Source organism: Epinephelus fuscoguttatus, linkage group LG3 (genome assembly GCF_011397635.1).
Source record: "Epinephelus fuscoguttatus linkage group LG3, E.fuscoguttatus.final_Chr_v1".
Classification (NCBI taxonomy): domain Eukaryota; kingdom Metazoa; phylum Chordata; class Actinopteri; order Perciformes; family Serranidae; genus Epinephelus; species Epinephelus fuscoguttatus.
In genome coordinates, this window is record NC_064754.1 from 30,473,714 (window position 1) to 30,496,370 (window position 22,657).

The 22,657-nt window shown below is 41.0% G+C and overlaps 1 protein-coding gene across 1 annotated transcript in view; it reads right to left on the reverse strand.

Moving 5' to 3' along the window:
- pkd1a (polycystic kidney disease 1a) overlaps positions 1 to 22,200 on the reverse strand; it is a 92,166-nt gene extending 69,966 nt beyond the window's left edge. Inside the window, exon 1 of the mRNA XM_049572407.1 lies at positions 21,671 to 22,200. Coding sequence (XP_049428364.1) covers positions 21,671 to 21,948 — 278 coding nt within the window. The 5' untranslated portion in view covers positions 21,949 to 22,200. The remainder of the gene's footprint in view (positions 1 to 21,670) is intronic.
- Positions 22,201 to 22,657: the final 457 nt, after the last annotated feature.

Sequence of the window (22,657 nt, forward strand, 5' to 3'; positions counted from 1 at the left end):
CAAAAAGGTTTATCTCTGTGGGGGACACTTATGATAATAATCTGAGCCTATCAGTGGCAAAAACAGGCACAAGCACAAAAATCCTGAACATTGTCAGATTCTGTTCTGCTGCTGCCGGCTGCAACAGTCTCACAATACTGGACCAATTTCAAAAACTGTTGTTCTCATTAGTCACTTTGACACAGAAACACGGAAAAATAGAGTCTGGGTTAAAAAATACCAAAGTTACTCTTAAACAGTGTGTACAGTACATAAAAACTAAACACCAGCATACCAATCACCCGGAGTCAGTGAGACAACAGCGGATAAACGAGTCAGGAAATGAGAAAACCAAACTGGTTGAACTGCAGAGGAGTCGCGCTAAGTAAAGTGGCTTTAGAAGTCTCCTGTGTGAGCCTTCACGGTAAAGCCACAGCTACACGTGAGAACAAGACAAAAGGGAGAGAAGAAAACAAGAAGCCAGGAGACAAGAAGCCAGAGGTTGTGGGAGGACAAACCGTGTGTGTGTGTGTGTGCATGTGTGAAAGACAAAGACGACAAGATACTGCTGGCCTTGAGTGTGTTCAGTAGATGCTAATTTCACAGCAACAATTGAAAATCAAAGTCTAAGGCCAGAAAATGTGTTTGAGTGTATGGGAATGTACACGCCTTTCTCCTCTCTCTCTTTCTTTCTGTGTGTGTGTGTGTGTGTGTGTGTGAACAGAGCAGGACGCCCATTCCCAAAAGGAAACATCTGTACATTCCAGACAAGCTGTGTAAGAAAGATGGAGACCGAGAAAGAGAGAGAGCGATCTCCTCTGCTAAACCCATCAGCAGATGAAACAGGACAACATTAGGATGCTCCACCCACAAGCTGATCATTCACACATTAGGCTGACACCTCGCCTTATGTAATGCTCTCAAAAATAAATGCCAGGTGTGTGTGTGTGCGCGTACAGCACTCTTTCTGACCTTATGATCGTCACTGCAAAGACAAGAGATTAAGTCGAGAGAAAGTGTGTGTCCGTATGTGTGTTTAACATGACCATATAATGTGACCTTCACCATGTCTATTAGCAACAGGCTCCCGTTCTCTCAGCTACCCCTGGACACACATGGTTTTACTTACACACACACACACACACACACCCACGCACACACACACACACACACACACACACACACACACACACAGTAAAACCCACTTGAGGTATAGGCCTGCGCACAAACACACTAACACACACACACACACACACACACACACACACACACACACGGCACACATATGGTTCTGTTTTACTAACGGTGTGGCCAATGATCTAACCACTCCTTATAAGGCCTGTCTGGTGCCACTTATTCTGAGCTGGAGGATGAGAACACACACACACACACACACACTCCTCATTGACTACTCTCGGGCAGAGGGAATGACAGAGGAGGAGTGGGTACGCACTCTGGAGAGGAAAAAAATAAATCTCAAGAGACACAGAGATGGAGGAAATGAAAAAGAAAAAGAACACCACTAAATTGGATTCATATCTATTTGATTCATCTGTCTTCCCTCCGCACAAAAAAAAAACTGAGAACAAAAGAAAAAGTTTTAGGGTTAGGTGATGAAAAGTGTGATGTACGCCTGATTGCAGGACAGACTGGTATCTACTGCATCTTGGTGGCGGAGTGGTCCAAGTCCCTGTAAGTGAAGGCCAGCGCTCCACTAACCCACTAAACACAGACTGCTCTGTGGTCGCTTTCATCCCCCTCAGCCCTCTTTGCCTGATTCCTCCACTGCTTCCTCCCTCCCCCAGTCACTTCGCCCAATTTCTTTCTCCGTTTTTTTTTTTTTCCCCCTCCGCTGCTTTGTTTATGTTTGAAAGGCTGGGCAGACCAATACGAGTCTGACAGGAGGGGAAGCAGGACAAAAGCAGAAAGGAGGAGGAGAGGGCAGGTGTGAAGGGAGTGCAGAGGATGAACTGGGGGAACCAGTGGTGAGCGACACAGGCCAGGTCTGGAGAACAATCGCACCACTGTGGGCTGCCTGTCCCATGGGCGCCTGTCCTACCTCAGCCAGTCTCCTACACACTGCTAAATGTGAGAGCTGCCAGCCGGCATCTCATGCCTGGGCTATAAGTGTGTGTGTGTGTGTGTGTGTGTGTGTGTGTGTGTGTATCTCAGGAGTAGTTTGGTACTTTCCCAACAGAGGGAAAAGAGGGAGCATGAAATTAGGGGAATGAGACGAGGAAGATGGAGACATGGGGGTGTTGATGGAAGGGGTTTGGTTTAAAAAAGCCTAACATTTTGCTCCTCGGCCTGTCTTGCTGGGTCACAGACCCTCTCCTCTCCTCTCCTCTCCTCTCCTCTCCTCTCCTCTCCTCTCCAGAACATTCTGTCCATTTTTCCAGCTGCTGCTGCCTGGGTCGTCTGGTGTCCAGCTGGCAAGTGAAGGGCAGCTGTGTGCAGCGGTTTAACACACTCACTCAAAGACGGACGCACAGACATATACACGGCGCACACACACACACACACTTACATGCTGTCATGAATGCAGGAAAAACAAAACTGCTGTAACACTGTCTTGTGCTTATTGCTCACTCTTTTTCAAGTAAATGAAACTGTGTGAGTTCCACATATCTTAAAGTCATAAACCGTGGGTTTAAACCAAAAATGGGTCTCAGGCCTGCAGTGTTTCCGGGGTGTGACTACGAAAAGGAAAATAGGAACTACTTATTATTTAAATCGAGCATAATGTCAATAAAAATGGAACTTGGTAACTATATGACATAAACTCCAAAAACTACAAGCATGACTCAAAATCAAATCCAGAAGTACCTTTTGAATTTTCAGTTTCAGAAATGATAAAAACTCCACTTCCACTCATCTTGTTTTATCTCTGACATAGATGCATCTTCTTCACATTGCTGTAATCCACTATTATGTCAAAAGTACCAAATAAATGCAAGCACCTGTGTAGATTTCAGGAGGCAAGGTGTATGAAAAAACATCACCAGAATGCAAGAAATTATGTGTTTGATGTTTAATATTCTAGTTAGCGGAGGTCCCCCAAACCCACCGTTTCCTGTGTGTCCTCCCAATACTGACACAAAACCTACGCCCTTACAAGCACCTGTAATCAGCAGTGATGTCAGTTCCATTAACATCAAAATGTCAACCAACATATTGAGGCAGAAGTTACAACAAAGCTAAGAACAGAAGAAAAGAACATAAATGCAGAAATAAATTGATGTCGAATGCAAAACACTACCAGCTGACTAAAATATTCGGGATGATAAAACTGAGCACATAAAGCCATCCATTAAAATTACATTTATAAATGCACCTTTGATCAGCGTTTTGTAAAAAGTTGTGACACTTTAAAATCATACATATCTACTGTAATTGGCTGACAAGCGTAAAAGAATAATGATGGCTTCATTTTGTCACCCTCCACTTCACTCTAGATATTCAAGTGTACACCTGGTGTGTGCGTCATATGAGCTACACTCATTCTCACCCTACGTGCTGCTTTTATAAATGTCCGTAATGGCATATGCTTGTTCTTTTTTATGTGTTTGCATTGTTTATACATCTGGCCCCCGGTCTTTTGAAATCTAAAAATTTAAATATGAAGGAGGGCTTTAAATTTGCATTTAAACCTTGGCAGGAGAGATGTGAGACCATTAGCAGGAATGTGCTAATTAAATGTTAAAGGTTGAACACAATTATCATTTCTTTCATGTTACATGTGACTGTTTCGAATATGGTACTGTATGTCCTTTAACTTATGACAGGATAGTGTCATCAAAGGTAGGACAATTAAAGGATAACTTCGGTATTTTTCAACCTGGGCCCTATTTCCTCATGTGTATGTGTGCGTATGATTCATAGGTACAACTCGTTCTAAAATTGAGTATTATTGAGGGAGGCGGATGCAGCCAGCAGCCGTGAAACGAGCTAAAACAGTAACGGGGCAAATGCGTCCCGTGTAAGTTTGCGCATTAAAAGTGCTTTTTACACCACTGAACAGTTCAGATCGCCAGTGCTATCTCTGTAAATAGCCTACTAAGTGTTTCCCTTACCTCTGGGCTGTATGCCGTCATCTCGAGAGAGCTTTGCTTGTTGCCGGAAGAAAACAGAGGAGCCATGCTGAGTGCCTCTCCGAGTGGCGCTGGTTGTCCCAGAGTACAGTTGAGAGTTTTACTGCATCGATTAAAAACAATGGTTCGTGTTTATGCTTATCCGAATTGCAAGAACAGGATGACGCGCAACACCCCGTGCAGCTTTCACAGGCTGCCTTTATCGGATAGCGAGATGCTGAAGTTGTGGCTAGTTGTGCTACAAATGGATGCTAACACTCCTGTCCAGACACTGCGCCTTGCAGACCATCGGGTCTTCAGTGCTCACTTCTCCCAAGATGACTACTGCCAGCCGAAGAAGAGAAGGCATCCAATCCCGAAACACCTCTTCCTCAAGAAAACGGCTGCCCCACGAGTAGAGAGAGCTACAGACACAGTGGAGCAAAGCTCTCACAAGATGACGTCACACACAGCCCACAGGAAGTGAAGGGTAAGGGAAACACTTAGTATGCAATTTACAGAGATTGGCGATCTGAACCGGTCAGTGGCGAAAAAAAGCACTTTTAATGTGCAAACTTATACTGGACGCATTTGCCCCCATTACCGTTTTATCTCATTTTGCGGCTCTGGTTGCATCCACCTCCCTCAATACTGAACCAATTTTAGAATGAGTTGTACCTATGAATCATACGCACACATACGCATGGGGAAATAGGGCCCAGGTTGAAAAATACCAAAGTTATCCTTTAAGTGTTAAGCAGGCTTTGCATTTGCATTGTAGCATTCACAGACAAGATTTTCCACCCAAACGTTGTGCAATTAAATTACAAATTTCCATAAAGGAAGCAAATTAATGCAGATATTTTCAACAAGTAGTGACAAGATTACATGCTCAAGGCATCATTCATGTTATCGCCTCCGCCAAGGAGGTTATGTTTTCTGCTTCAATTTGTTTGTTTGTCAGCAGGATTACGGAAAAACAAGATTTGCATTAAACTTGGTGGAATTAATTATCATTGGCCAAGGCAGAACCCACTAAATTTTGGAGGAGATCTAAATAATGGAGCAGATATTCAAATTATTCTTCTCTTTCTTTAACATTGTGAGAAAGCGTATTTGGCCTTGGCCGAGGTGGTTCCTGAGGGGGGCTGCCCATTATTCCCGTTATTCTTGCTCACTATTCTACAGCCCTGATAGTCCACTGGACCAGAAGTCAAATTATCATGTATCCCAAAAACAAATGGCATTGCTCTGAAGGCTACCCTCTCCAAAACAGGAGCACACAACTAATTATTATACAGAATAGCATTGTTATTATTATGATGGCATCATTGGCCCTCCCAACCGTGGCTAAGGCATGATCTACCCCACTCTGTCTCTGATTGGCTCATCCTCATTGCCTTCATTGGTTGGCATAGTTTGGTTTAGACATGAGGAGTAGGATTGGTTAGGGTTAGGGTAAGAATATCCAGGTAAGCCAATCAGAGGCAGAGTAGGTGGGTCATGCCTTTGTGTCGGATAAATGGTCATTCGGTTCAATAGGACATTTTTCGGACTACTGGGGCTACTGTGTGAACAATGGAATGTAATCATCTCCATGTGCCCTTCTAATTTTAAACAACATATGAAGTGTGTGCAAAGTGCAAAAATATGCTCAGAAGTCAAATGCTATGGGCGTCAAATGGTGGAGGGTAAATGCTGTAACATAGTCCATCTTTGTAACCTGAGGGTGCTTTCACACCTGCCCTGTTTGGTTCGGTTCAATCAAACTGAAGTGCGGTTTGTTTGGGCAGGTGTGAACACAGCAATCGCACTCAGGTGTGCACCAAAACAACTGGACCGAGACCTTCTTGAAGAGGTGGTCTCAGTCCAGTTACAAACAAACTTTGGTGCTGTTAGTTAGTGCTGTGCTGTGCTGTGTTCCGACCTCGATCTGAACCAACTGCAGTCGCATTACGCATTGTTTGGGTTAAACATGAGCATGTTACAGTCCTGGAGGATTATTAATGTGCACCTCCTCCTGTACTGCCTTAATATGCACATTCAGCACATCCAGTGCATCAAATCATTGTTTTCTAGTTGGAGCCGTGCCTCATTTTCAAACTGTATGGTTTGAACAATGACAGCAATATCGTCCACGATGAGCAGTACTAAAGTAAAAAACCTGCGTAGTTATCCGTCCATTGTGACATTAGAAAGTGTTGCATTTATCTTGCAAGTGTACTCTTCTTTAACATTTTGTTTACTTCCTGAATTTTTCCCACATTGAAATTCTGACCAATCGAGCAGCTTTCTCGAGCAAAGCATTTTATCTGGTCCGCTTGTAAATGCTGCCGTGAGAACACGAACCACCTCTAGGCAATTCTGAAACTTTATAACAAAATTAGTCCCTGATTCAGACCAACGCAAGACAACTCTAGGTCTGACAGCACTCTTACTTAAGTGTGTTAGCATGCTATTTTCAAAAACTGAAATTTTGATGTGATTAAGGGGCTGGATGAAAAGTTGAGTGATCACCAAGGTACCACTTATCCTGAAGGGAACATGCATGTCTGAACCAAAGTTCATTGTAATCCAACAAAAAGCTGTCGAGATATTTTAGTCTAGGCCATAAAGATGGACCGCCTGCCTGAACAACACTTCCATTCATTGAGGCATGTCTCATAGCATGACTTAAAAAATGGAAGATGTATCTTAAACTAACAACTTAAAGCCTTTTCAGTATGTTTGTATGGCTGGCTTATCTGGCATCTTTGGATGACCTTGCCAATGCCACAGAGACGTGGTGATGTCACCGCTTTTTCTTTCACTGCCAGGTCTAAAAACTGGGGGAGCAATGGTGACAACATGCAAACAGGAGATGAAAGACATGTCTGTCTCCTGTGCACACACTGGGTGGAAATCAGGCTTTTGCTCATTTCAGATTCAAAAAACATAATCATGTGAGCACTGCTGTGTAAGCTGACATCAGGAGTTTATATGCAAATTTCAAGTCATCACAGGGTTTGTATGTATTTGGCCTCGGGCAATCAGGCTGTGTAAGCAGCACTGTAGTGTAATTTACTTCATGTTTGTAAAAATGTGAAGCTCCACATAAACTGATGCAACAAGTGAAACAAAAAGAGCAGATAGAGCAAAGAGCATGATAATGAAATATGTCGGCAGTTAAGCATCCAACACCATCGAGACGAGGAAAGCCTGCTGGTGAAAATGAATTCTGCTCGGCCCTCCACACTATGAGCTGGCTGACGGTCTGCACCACTTCACTGTTTGCTTCCTATTGACTCTGTTCACTGTGCTCTCTGCTTCTTCTGCTTGTTTTGCTGGTCAAATCAGTTTCATGTGTGAATTAGACTCAAATGCCACTTTTTTTGACTTCCCGCCTGCACAGATCCACAGATATAGATCCTCTGTGGACTCAACAAATCGAGAATACATTTGCATTATTTCCTTCTTATCATTCCCTGTTTAGCAATGGCAGAAAACATTCCTTTGCTTGAAAATGAAAATGCAAAGTGAGGATTTTGATACAAATTTGAATTGGGCTATGTCATGACACTGAATGAAAATGAACCACACGACTGACTTGCATCATCTCAGTTTGGCTGGGTTTTGATTCACACTGGGGAGAGCTAACATTTCTTTTTTTTTTCATTTTCAGCCTCAAAGACCCTCGTTGGCATTTAGCTCAAGCAGAGTGTCAGAGCGAGATAGCTATATGTCTGCGACTCTCTGCGGCCAGTGTGAACAGACTGCATAATCAGAGTGTGTTTCTGCAACACACACAGACACACACACACGCGAAACTCTTGCCTTGGCTGTTTAGAAATCTCAATGCAAGGAACAAAATCCAATTATCACTCAATTCTTCTTTCTCTGAGTCGAGCAACAACAGGGAGGCAACAGGTTAAGTTGTTTTGATGAACTGGAGTAAAAATCAAATGTTTTCTCTGCGCTGAACAGCTGCAAAGTGTGTTTAACTCTCACTGCAGAGGAGCATAACCCAGTCCAAATGGTAACATTTTAAACCAGCTGCATGCAAACACAACGATCTATAGGGCACTGATAAGAGATGTGACACGTATTGCTTGAGTTTATATAACCAAGATTAGCTCCTCACAGGTTTATCCTCCGTAGCTCAGTCTTTCCTTTTTTTATATCTTCACATTAAAATGCAGCACAGCAATTCGACATAACACAGGGGCAGAACAGTAAGCTTCTTTCAAAATTAGCAAGCCAACTCTTGCTCATTTGGTTTCTTTAAGGAGTAACCACACAGCCTTGCTTGGCAGTATGCTAAATGAATCTTTAATGTAGGAAACCCTGGACAGCTTCATTACCATGAATCCCATAACATGTTATACTGCGTGACTGCACTCAATGACACAATGGCCTTCGTGAGTGATATGAACGGTCTATTCTTGGCCATTTATCTCTGCACCATGAGCGCCAGTATTTTTTTCAACTGATACTCCACCCAAAGCATGGGCAGAATTTGATTTCAAAGGTGGGTGGGGGGTGGAGGCACAGTAGGTACAGGCACAAATCCATTTTTCAGATCCCCCTACATGAGGTGGAACAAAACACGTCTATTTTATTTAGAAATTTTGCTGAAATGGATGGTCATGGCAAAAATATTATTCGATATTCTATTTCACATTGTGCACACTATAAATGATTTCCAAAATGAACTGACTGTGCTCATTTGAAATAATATAAAAATAACACAGCAATTCAACTAAGCCATTTTCTGTGGTTAGCTGACTTGAAGATGTTTACAAAGTGATATTCCAACATGATCTCACTATGAATATTCATGATGTAACCTTAGCTAACTTTAAATAGATTGAGTCTGAGGACATCACCCATAATCTCTTTGTGGAAAAAAAAAATCTTATGTCTTCTGTAATTTGGGTGAAGTGGATATTGCTATTGTTTCTGCTGAGCCACTGACTGTTTGAAATGGTTTGGATGTCAGAGGATGGGGTAGTTTCTCCTGTTTCTTTCTTTCTTTTTTATTTTCAAATATAGCATTAGCTCTCAAACTGTAAAAAGTAGAGGGGTTCAATTAAGTGCAAGTGCAATCGAGTGTCAAACACTCACCCTCTAGAGGCAGTTGCAAACAGTAGCTGTAAAATTGGCTGTGGTCAGCTTGAATTCAGTTCGTTTCAATGGACTCCAAGGTTAATAGCTTCCAAAACAACCCTAAACCTTTTCAAACCACTCCTGCAGAACAATAATCAACTTCTTTAATGTGCAGCTTCCCCAAAATGCAGCTCAATCCATGCTATTTTGCTCATGTATTTAGCTGTATATTTTATTTACATATAGCTGTTTGTAACATACTAAGCATTAGGTTTGACTGCAGAGTGGTGGATTATGCTGCAAGAGTGACCTGAGAAGATTACATGGACATTGTTACTGTCATTATAGACTGAATCATCATGGCGTTGGGCTAACAACAACCATCACTTCTGGGTAGACAACTGGCACCAGTTTACCAAAGATACCCTAACAAAAGATAGCATATTTCAAGCTGCAGCAATGGTACACAATGGTATTCCTTGTGGTCTCCTAAGTGGGCTTGGTCGTCTGTCCTCCACATCCCCCCACCTTGTTTGTAAGTGTTGTAAATGTCATGTGGATGGATAAAATCTGATTCCAAACGATACAACAGCACAGTACAAATTTAATGTTTGCTCTATATTTTGCCGTTCTTTTTATCTGCTAGCTTCATGTCTGGTATCAGCCAAGTGTAAGATCACATCAATTGTTGCCTGATCTCATGAGAGTATGCTGCTAAAAAAGAGACGTGTCTCAAACAAAGTTAATTTTCTCCTGATTTGTCTGTCTGAAAAAATGTCATTTCATTGTTTGAATGTCTTGTAGAAATAAAATCCCACACACTGTCTAAGTTGCAAAAATAATGATGACTAGACTAATGATTAGACCTTCATCAGGCAAACAGTTTTGTAACAAAGAGAAGTCTTAAATAGGAGTGGCTGTGAGTTTGCAATTAGTCACATTACCCACATACAGAGGAAAGGCATGAATACCAAACATCAATCTGTGTAAAAAATCAACAATATTATACAGAGATAAAGTAATATAGAAGTAAAGATAATAAAAACTGTCTTGTGACAATCATAAACATTCCCCTAAAAGTAAAGTAAGTAAGTAAACATAGTAAAGATAAGTCTGTAAGAATAAATGCTTAAGTCCTTATTGTTACATTGCATTCTCTAAAAAAATATATACATATCCAAATCTTGCAGATATACGTTTCAAAATCTTGCAGGTACATTAGATAATTAGATAACCTGCAGCGGTATGTTTATATGGATAGTGACATCAATACATCATCCTACTTAAGATGGCTTCTTTCTAACACAAAACTGTTGCAAGTTAGACAGTGTGCAGGAATTTTTTATACAAGCTGTGTTCTGCTTGTCCCTCTCCTATGCACCTGTTTGGAAATAGATGTGCCAAGTCTTCCTTTGTTCACGGTCAGAATGTCTAGAGGGGTTGGGGCTTGTGAAAACTGTGTCCAATATTTACTTCAGTGACTATGGAGTGAAGGAAACAGTCATAATATGTTCTCACGTTCACTTTCCCAATTGGAATGAATGGACTCTGCTAGTCTCCTAAGGGGCGAGGCAGTGGCAAAACCCATGTGACACAGATAAAGGAAATGAATCTAAAGATTGCCATCTCAGTCTATTAAGGATCTGTGGCTTTTCCTTACACACTATCCACTCAAGGGTGCGGTAGACCAGCAACTACTACATTCTGCTTAGTAATACTCTATTGTATTGTTTTTGTCAATTAAATCTGGTGACTTTGAAATAATTTCCCCATCTGCAGCAGCTGTTTGATGGCAAGGTAAAGCAGTGAGAGTATCCTAAATATAGCTACCACTTACACTGATTTTGATCTTTTTAGGTGGCTAAAAACTAACCAATTTAGGCAGCGTTTGCTCAGCACTGTTTTCATTTATGTACAAGATGCAGAGGTTTTCTATACGGAAGTTATTGTAAGCAAACATTTTGATTCAGTCCATTTGAATTCAATGAAACACAGCTGCTATTCTCTGGAGATGAACAACTCCACATTACATGTTTTATCACATTTAAGAAGACTAGTGTAACTCTTTATTTCTACCTCTGTTATTTCCATCAAACCTTCTCCGCATATTTGAACACTTCACGTGCTTGTTTTAGGGCACATTAATTGCACCAAATTTTCACTGTCAAACCTTCCATAAACTAACTCCTACAGATGGAGGTGGATGATGTGTATATTAATAAGAGGAATAATGTCAAAACACTCAATTCATTAAAGACAAGTTACTTTAAAAGGATCCCTTTATGGTTGGTGTGAATGGAACATCTTTGTCAGGGAATTTACAAGTACTTGGTTTCAGATAATTTAAAAATGAAGTACAACAAATTGCTTTATCTTTAAAACCATCATACCTCCAGCTGGGTTAAACCAAGATAACTGGCACTTAACAATTGTATTTTATCCTCTGTGTTACTGTGTTAGTTCCCAGCCTCTATCTGTTTCTTTTTCGGGCTTTTCTGTCTGCAAACACAACACATCTGGCGGAGCTTCAGCAGGAAGAGGAACTGCAGCCAACTATGCGAGTGATGCCCACATGTGCACAAGAAAGGCTATGACAGAGTGATGTATTTTGTGTCAGCCATCACTTGTGTTGGAGGGTGTGAGTGAGAAGAGAGAAGACTTGCAGCACTACAGATCTGTACAAGTTTAAGAAACCCTCGAAGGCACAGGATGGACACACACGCACAAACACACACAGGACTTCTTGCAGAAATGAGTTCTGTCTTCAGTCTGCCATGTAACCACCAACCCCGCCACTTAAATGAGTTAATAATGAACCAAAACATTTCTGTTACCAGCAGTTAAAAATTACTGAGTGCATGGACACACACACCCCCACACATACACACACACACAAACACACACAGAAGAGGAGAGCATGGGAGCTGTCTCGTCTTCTTCTTCTCTGTTTCTTCCCTCTGGAATGTCTGTGCTTCTGCAAGTGATGTCATTAGTTACTATCGCCATGGTAACACAACAAATTCTCCCTCACATATGGCCGGTGGATTCAATCTGTCCTTTCCCACTTCATTAAAGCCAGTGTGTGTGAGTGTGTGTGGGTATATAGGTGGTTGTATGGATGATAACCTCCTCTGGAGGAGCAGAAACAGATAACACACAAAAAGTGGGAGAATCTGCGATTGAGTCTTGTCTGTCTGACAGCTGTGAAGCCTCAGGACCCGCTGCAAAACCCAAACTGCTCCCTGGAAATAGACTCGTCTTAAAAGCATATCGCCACGCCTGCAGTGCGTCTGTGTGTGTATGCATCTCACTGCCATGGTAACACCACAAAATCCTCCTGAGCAGGGCAGATAGGACCATGAGTGTGTTTACAGTTCAGGTAAAGGGTGCACTGCCCAACAGTTACGCCTTCAACAACATAAGGAAAGTTGTAGACTAAATGGTAACTTCACTTTGCCCTACATATGTACAGTAGTAAGCTGTTGATTTACAAAGTTAACCTGTGTACAATGTAATTCCTTTTTCCATCTCCAACCAACTTAACTGGAAAAACTGTTCATGTACAAAACTCATTTCAGTAAACATGGAAATATTGCTCAAATTGTAAACACAAACAAAAAATAAATAAATTTGCTTGCATTAAATTCAGATGTACAATTTTCTTTATAGCCTGACAAGCAGTATGGCTAATATAGTGCAGAAATTTATATAAAACTAATAACCAAGTTCCATCAGCTACAGACCACTCCCTTTTCACCTTCTTATTATGCACTCAATGCATTAACTTTTTTAAATCTTGATTTTATGTTTCATAGTTTTTTGTGCACTGAACCCAAAGAAACATTTCATCCTGGCTGTATTTTTCATGAGGGAATTAAAATTAGGCTACTTATAATTCTGTGTTTATATAAAAATTTGAGTATTTTAGCAAATATAGCAAATACAGTGTGATAACATGCCATTGCTGACATGGTAACACTATTAACATTCTAAAAATGCTAGTACAGGTAGTGAGTAATGAGCTGTGAGAGTCCTACATCAACTGGCGGCACCTCACACAGGTAATGATAGCATTAAAAAGCAACACTAGCATGCTAGCATACATTCAAGCTCTAAGCACAGACTGCATATAAAAAAAGACAGCTCCCTATGAGTAAAGCCAAAACATCTCGACCGCCCCTTGGTGGCCTGCTGCAGTGGAGGTCATAAACCCTGACCCCTCTATATATTCAGATGGGACATGGGCCAAACCAGCCCTGCATTCCAATACCCATACTACCATACTATTTAGTATGCCAGAAAAAAAATTAGTGTGTCCCAATACATATGTATGTCAGATGCAGTATGCCAAAAGTACCAGGATGTTCTACTACATCCGGTCATATTTCGCAGTATGCCCATTCTGACCCACAATCCTTTGCGCAGCGGAAGTTACGTCGCACTGACTGAGCTGCGTGTACAACCAACACCCACACTTCCTTTCATACATGGTTTATTTAATTTGAGATACTAAGACACTACATATTAGGACTGCAATGGTCTGATTATATACTGACACATATCATACAGTTTTGCAAGAACACGGTTACAACATTCAACTTTATTGTGATTATAGTATAATCAATGTTAGGGTTCAACTATGACTACAATATAGAAGATTCTACCAGTATAGACAGTGGTGTAAGTGTGGTATAAATAATGAATGAATATGACTAAATATGAATACATTATGGGCCAGGTATGAGCAGTATAGACTAATAAATATATAAATAGTAAAAGTCAAATACATATTAAGTAATGTAGTAAGAATGTGCAAGTATGTTACACTACAAATAAAAGTAATGTGAATGTGAGGCTGCTTCACATGCAGACAGAATAAAGTACCAGCAGCTGCATAGCTGTAAATATATTTAACATCAAACATCTGCCAGCAACAGAGAGCTGTGTGTGAAGGGGGTTAATATGCCTACTGGTGACTAGTTCAATAGACAGGTCACTAATAATAGGCTTGGAACTGTTTACACGAACACGTCAGTTTATTAGAAACAACAACATACATTACAACATAACAGCAACAGAGCTCTCCGGCACCTCCGACGGTATGCACGACTCTGGCGAGCTCGACGAGAGGAGATTTGCTGCATCTCCGAAGTACAACAAAACAAAATATTCAAATGTGGCGCTACGGACGGCGGCGGAAGTGAGCAAGAGGGTCGGAGTTCAGGGAGCGATGTGATGGCAGATGTAGTGTGTCGCAATAGTATGCATACTGCATGCATACTGCATACTACACTACATACTTTTTAAGGGCAGCTGCAGTACATACTAAAAGTATATAGTAGAAGTATGCGATTTGGAACGCAGGCCAGGCCCCCCAAGAATGTTGCTCAGTCTTGCAGCCAATTTTTCCCAGTGGCCACTCACAGTATTGCAGTGAAAAAATCCCCTGAGGCCCAAAAGCATTTTCCCCATAGGCCAGCACTATAAAAGAGACATCTGTGCAGCTGTTGACATGACACCTGAAACTGTCAATTCTGACTCTTACTATTATGAATTTTTGAGCCATGAGGGTTTTATATTTGTAAAACCTTCCTCAAGCTGAGAAAAGCATTTTTAAAATCTGTGACATCATCACAATGAAAAGTTTATGAGCCAAGCGGGAACTCCTAGGCAGAGCCAGCAAGAGAACACTACTGTGCATATTCAGTGGGCCGCACACCATGGAAGTAAACCTGAAAGCTGGAAACTATTTTGAGTATGCGCCAGGTGAGCAACTCCACTGGAATGAATAGGCGCTATCTTGGGATCTGGTATCTGGTTATGATTAAATAAATCCATGGGCCACACTAAAAGATCAAAGTATATGTCAAATAAAGTTTTCTGTCAGGTTTGGTTTTATTTGATGATATAAAAGGGGTTCAACATCATGATTGACAACTGTGTGTACTTGCGATCAATGGCACTGCTCACAATTGGTCAGGCGGGTACATGGGCGGGAACTCAATACCTCAGAGGTCGCTACTTCGCAGACTCTGGCCCTAAATGATGTCACAAGTGCAAGATGGCAATGGCTTAAGTATAGATGCATTGTCCATCTTTATGTACAGACTATGGTTCTAAGCAGGTTAGCATGCCAACATTAACTCCGTTAAACACACAGAGGGCCCCCGCACACAAGCAACATTGGCATTAGAAAGGTAACAATAACATGCTACTGTAGCATCTTAACATGCTATACACTACATACAAATTCTTAGCATGTTAGCGTTAATCATCACCACAAAGCACAGCTGAGCGAAAATACCCGAGGCTAACAAAGTACAGCAAAGACTGATGACGGCTCACTAAAGTGTTAAGCCCAACAAATACTGACATGTCCTGTGTTTGTGTTCCATACAGAATAGAAATAAAAATCAAGTGTTTTTCTCGTATATGTTTGTTTCCCAGCACCTGCAAAGCGCCTGTGGGTGTCTCTTTACCGCCATGAAAAGTCCTCTAGGCTTATACTGTAATTTAAAAAGTGATCTCTTCTACAGCATGTTGTATGTACTTCACCTCTGACATGGCCTCTGGGTGTTTTCCTGTTTGAGCTGACTTCACTGACATCAGTGTGAAAGGTACTGTATATGAAGGATAAATATCAGATATAAGATGACCAGACGTCTACGTTTTCTGGGAACAGCCCCCGTTTTTGGTGGCCTGTCCCCTGTTAGAACTGTTCCGACAAATGTCCCCACATTTAATTGCAGGACTATCAGTTCTCTCGCATTGATTGTGAGACTCATGTAATGGACACCTTTTGAATGTTGCACACCACATGTCCATCTTCTAACGCAAAAAAAAAAAAAAAAAAAAAGAAATATGTGTGATTGCTAATCACACAGCTGCAGCCTAGTGAGAGAGGCAGACAAACAGCGCAGTTCTTCCTCACAGCACCAGTGTCTGAATTGACAAACAGTCAAATGTTCAGCGGTGGAAAGTCACTTATGTATACATCTATAGACTAGTTTGTTTTAGTTTGAGTTTTAGTCAGATTTTGTATTTAAATAGCTCCCAGTTTTGTGAATCAGCCTGCATCATAGTTTATTACAGTGCAGTTACCATGGTAAAATGAAAGCCTAGTTGTCCTTTGTATTTCCTAGATAACCAATAGATCTGGTCACCCTAAAATAAGAACTCTGCTGTCATCAGTAGCCTACGTAAGAGTATTAACTGATTTTTATAACCTACTGACCAGGATGACTAAGCCTTTCAAATGAGAATAACAGCAATGAAATTAAAGTAAGAAATACTTAGAAGTACATTAAACTACGTGTTGCCATAAAAATTGATTAGTTACACCAAAGAGATATTTATTTCAGATGAACAGAAGGATAATCCTCTTGACCGACCCCTTGGCCTCTACTGTGAAGTAAATAGGTGTTTTGAGCGGTGTACTTTCAGACAGATGTTGACTGAATTTCACTTTCTCTGTCTCCTATCCTAGGACAGAAAACAGCCCCACGATAAACTGTGTCACAGCCATCTGCATTCTAAGCAAAGACTACAGAGACTTAAAAAACCTGAGAGAGGTCCACAAGCATTTCCCAGAAGTGACTTCAGAGTTGCATAAACTGTCTGTATGAAGTGCTAAGAGATTTTTATTATGTGTGTGGGTTGGAACAGATGGACTGGTTTGTAACGGGAATGCTTTTCTCCAACTGCACTCTGCAGTATGTTAAAATACTTGTGGGTGTGTCTGAAACATTTTAATTTGAGGCCAGGTAGGGGAACAGAGGAGAGGAGAAGATACAGCATTGCGTCTAGGTCCTTTCTCATAGGGCGACGTGCTCTTGCCTCAGTTTTTTATCACTGTGTTTAAATTCATCAGATGAACATCTGTTGCTTTTTCCTGAAAGGAAAACAACGGCACAGTTTTGTGGTTGCCAACAGCTTTGTGACATTAAACAGAAAACAAGCACAAAATCCTGTCCAGTCCCACAGAGCATATGTGCATATTTAAGACCTCAGTCCATATGGCAAAGTCTATCGTATAAAAATATCAAATGTTTCTAAGCCTTGAAGAAATAGCCTTTTAAATCAGGAAAATAAATAGGAAAATAATAGGAAAATAATTCAGACTGTAATCTTGCCTTTAATAAATGCTTTCAAAAGCAGTGAAAACATTCTGTCTAAAACATTATTACTAAACATTCATAGATTTCGAGTCAAAGTAATCCTCTTCTGGCTAAATAACTACCACTGCTGTGGTCTAAATGTCTTTATACAACAATGAAGCACATGAAAAATAAGGGAAGTTCAACAACAAATCCATTATCCCTCACCCTCTCCCTCTCTTACACACAGACACAACCAGCAGAGACAGATAAAGGTCGCATCATACTGCTGATTCTGTAGGACATATAAATTTAGCTTTCATCACTTTTCTGCATAAAGTGCTTTGAAATAAAATTTCCTCTGATAAAATAAAACATAATGCGCCTGCATCTATTGAAACTGTTAAATGATGAACTCTATCTAATATCTAATCTGTACCGGCAACAACTTAGACAGCTTGAGCTTCAATGCAAATACATCAAAATTAAACACTGCACAGCTCCTCTCCAGTACACCATGCTTAAACGTTTTCAACTGTCTTTCCTTATCAGAGTGATGACTAAGGCTGTTTCCAGCTTTCTAATATACAATACATTCAACTGACATATGACCAAAGTATCTCAGATACCATATGTATGAGGTGAGATGCGGCAGGATCTGAGTGCCTATCTGCAGCAGAATGAACCAATCAGTCAATTAAGTGATCAGTCACAGAAAAACAATTAGAAACTTTTTTTAATATAAAACGAATTGATGATGATTACTTTTTTTGTTAGATCGTAGGGCTGGGTATTGTCCATAGAATTACAATGCCAGGACCATTGCAATTAAAGTGATACTGATACCAACAGCATACTTCATTTTATACCTTTTTATTTTTTAAATTTTTTTATTTAACCTTTATTTAACCAGGAAGTCCCACTGAGATTGAAAATCTCTTTTACAAGAGAGACCTGGCAGAGGTAGCAGCCAATCAGAACACATTTAAAATGCAACAAATGCAACATATAATACAAAAATCCACAATAACAACAACTATTCAAACATAGTGGCCTCTCAAGAAAAACAAGCACATGTCTCTGTCACCATGTTCTTTGTGATGCCCTTAAATTCATTCTTGGATATAACTGTTCCTAATTTTAGATCTTTTTGAAGATTTTTCAACGTCCAAGGAGCAGAGTAGGAAATGCAGTTTGTCCCTGATCTGTTAAAACCTGAGGTGCATTGAAAAGCAACCACCTGGAGGAGCGTAGCTGGTAATAACCTGAGCTGACACACAGCAGGGTGCAGAGGTAGGCTGGGAGTTTGCCCAATATTGCTTTATAGATGAAAATATACCAGTGCAGCTGTCTGCGAGTGGTCAGTGACGTCCAACCCACCACATCATTAAGAATGCAGTGACGAGTAAGTGACTTTGTATTTGTAATAAAACGTCGAGATGCATGATATACTGAATCAAGGCTACGTAAAACGGAGGAGGTTTTTGCTACTTTATCTGTCACCAGACGCCACAGGAAAGTATAGCCATACTTTCCAACCTTTCGGTGGCATCTCAGCACACTGAACTGCCAACTCCGTCAATACACTGATACACTGTGCTCTACCTCACCACACCACAGACTGTAGCCTATGGGTTATATCTGCTGCGGATCAAATGCAGGTATCATCAAATGCAGGTATCATCTGACTGGACAAGTTTTGATATCACTTGGCACTGGGTTATTTTGGTTGATAACCTGAAAGGTGTCGAGTGCCAACACTCAGCACCATTTGATAGTAAATGGAATATCTTTGGGTTTAGACTGACAGTCAGACAAAACAAGGTATTTAAATATGTCACTTTGGGAGTTTTTTGGAAGTTTTCACAACAGATTAAGTGTCAGTATGTGTGTCATTTCTCACCCCTTCAGCAGTGTCATGTAGATACTGATATTGTGAATGAAAGCAGGAGTAGCTGAGTCTGTGTGGAGCGAACGAGTCACAGTGTAAACTTCAGGCTGACGCAGCACTCAAACATAATCCACCTGAGTGACTGAGTGAATGAGTGAGTGATCCATACAGCAACTCTCTGGCCATTGCATGCACACATACACACTTGTGCATAGACACACATGCACAATCTCTCTCTCCCCCACACACTACCACCACCAGCACCGCTGTGTTATTCATTTACAGCATCCCTCCTAGTTGATGTGTATAGGAACGAATCAAGGGCAGATTCACGGTTTGTTTACTTCTCCAAAGTCTCAAATTCACACACAATCAGTGCCAACAACAAACTGGACTGAGACCACTGAGAGAGGAACTAGTCCACTCTGTCAATTACTATTCATATATTCTGAAATGAAAACAAATGAAATAAATGTTCAAGTTCTAGGTCATATCCACAACCCTCCTCTCATACCTGAAACATCTGAGACACGACATTACATTCAGACTGACTCTGAATGCACCACGCACACATTCATTGTAGCCTTGATGAGCAGAAAAAGTACTCTAAAATAAGACGGTGAGCAATGTGACTTGAGGAGGGCTTACTATCTAACACATCACATCTATAAGTGTGCTCTCTTCTCTGACCCTCAGGCAGTCTGGCCATTACCCAGACTAGTCCTTGTACGCAAATGACCTTTTTTTCTTTTAATAATGAATGGATAGGTAACACAGACTGTGCACTGACTGCAGCATTATGAAATGAATATCATCAAGTTCTCCACTGGATCTTGGCCGGGTGTCTCTATCCGCCACGGTCGGCCAGGAAATCAGAGTTAATTAAAATATTTGATTTTAGTTCGATGCTCCTGCCGATGTGGTGGGAGCAGCAGACAACAGACCAAATTAGTGAGGACAGCAATGTTCACAGTCAGTCACCTCCACATATGGCTTCTGCTGGTTACAGTAGGGCCAAGGAGGTTTAAATAGACTGATGCAATTATCGCAGAGTCTGACATGATTAGAGACAGATCCTGCCGCAGGGTCTGTCTCTAATTAACGTGAGCACTCTTCTTCTCTTATGCAAATACTATCACTAAATGCAAGTGCTATTAAGGAAGCCTGTTGAGATGAGTGGAAAGGTTTAAATCCACTCAAAATAATAACAAATATGCACACTGCCTGTAGCTGTGCAGAACTTCTGTTGAAATACCTAGTTTTATTTGCTCCTCAAACCTAATTTAAATCATATTCATGTGCTTATTTAGTCAAGTCAGCAAGTTCCAAAATAACAGACATTGACTTTAGGCCTGGCACACAGGGTTAATCTCTATGTTAAATAAAAGAAGGTAGTGTGAGGGGAAATAAATAATTGATAACATATGTCTTCCGTCGGTGCAGAACAGAATGTTCTCGCTGCAGCAGCACCAGAGGCTGAAGACTGAGCTGCACCACAAACACCAGGCTCACTTCTCTGGTGACCAACTCCATTTAAACTACCAAACTGAGACACACACTAAAACACACACACACACACACACACACACACACACACACACACACACACACACACACACACACTGTCACTAGCAGTCTGGCCTTTAATAGAAGCCTGCGCCACATATAAAAAATGTGACCTTTAAGCATAGAGAGTCATATTCTTCTTTTTTTTTTTAATATATTATTAGGATTAATAGTATTATCATTGTCCTTTTATGTATTCAAATATTGCATGATTCTCTTGAAATATTTTTTATATTTTTTTTCTGTCTTTTGTTTTTAAGAATTTACACTGACATACAGTGCAGGCAAGGTTCTGAAGGCCACATTAATCTAATCACCACATCTGTCAGAGTGCCTATACACAGCTCCAGCTGCAACAAACGATTCTTTTCATTATTGTCTAACCTGCAAATTATTTTCTCGTCAGGAAACTGGGGAAATGCAACCCACGATATGAAGACTTCTCATTTGTATGAGTAAAAAACGCACAAAAGCAGTAAACACACACTGAAGGCCCTGGAGCCAGCAAAAATATTTGGCATTTCTGCTTCACTAATGACTCAAATGATAAACTGATTATCAAAATAGCCCATCAGTTGGTTGAACAATTGTACTGGCTTCACATAAACCAAAACAAAAGCACAAATAAAACTTAGGCACCTAAAGAACTATGAGTCTGTCAGTTTTAGATGATGCAAAACAAGAGTGATGTTGTGTAAATACACCAGCCTGTGACCCCCAGTTACTGGTCACCACATGGTAAACAAATATAAATATACACAAGAACCTATTCATTTGTCAAAAAATAGCTAAAAAAATATGGAGGGGAAAAAAGTAACCTATTTGTTTGCCATATTAACAAACATAAGAGAATGTAACCTACACCATTATTATTTTTTCATATCAGTAAGGCTACTTTTAAACTTTTCCAACCATTAAAACCTGGATAAATTGATTTAATATATCCTCCACTGTACATCAGCCCGTTCAGACTCTGTACTCACAGCACACTGGTGGCCAGCGGGATGTCCGCCGCTGCTGGGGCCCTCTCCAGCCCGATGTTGGAGCAGTTGACGACGCAGGACGGCTGGGGCCCCGCCGGCGCGCAGCTGCAGTTAACGGGACAGGGGCTGCAAGTCCTGCCGCCGCCGTCCCCCTGCGGCCCGGAGGCCCATGCCTCCAGGCAGCAGAGCGCCACAAGCAGACTGGAAAAGAAGCTAAACCTCGGGACGCAGACGCCATGTTTTCGCTTGGATAAAGTCTGTCCATTTCCACAAGGCATAGCTCACTCACATCTCATCGCCTCTGATGGTGTAAGTCCTCTCAGTCTGGGAAGGAACTAAATACACAGGACAAAGGCAAACAAACGCGTCCCTTTTCACGGCTCTCATGTGAGGAGACAAATAAAGAAGAAGGGATGAACTTTTTGACACCGTTATCTCCCCCCTGCGTTTCCTCTTTTCTTCTGATCGGATCCCCTTCTTCTGTAAAATCTAACGGAGCCTCTCCAGAATCCTTTCAGGGGAAAAAAAAAAGTTTGGAGAACTTCCTCTCTCCTCCTCTTTCCACTCCATGCAGTTCCCTGAGCCGCCAGCTGGGACCTGGCACACTGCTTTGTCACCCCCAAAGCCTCATAACACACTCAGCAACTTACAAATAAAACATCAACAATTAACAGCAAATAAATAAACAGCAATAAATATACAAAAAGTGTTCATATTAAATAAAGTTTGTTGATTTCATAAGTAATTTTTCATAATTGTGTTGAGTGTTGGATTCACCTGCCACTGAGTGGGCCTAAAAGCAAAAACCAGCCTTCACATATCACATCACACATACTAACTGAGGAATATTTGGCACATATGACTTAAGACTGGTGAGACAGATGTAGTATAGTGCAAGGGCCCTCTGACATTTAAGCTGACATTTCACAGTAGACCTATAGTAGCCACAAATCAAACTTGTGCTTGATTGCAAACCAATTAAGTTCA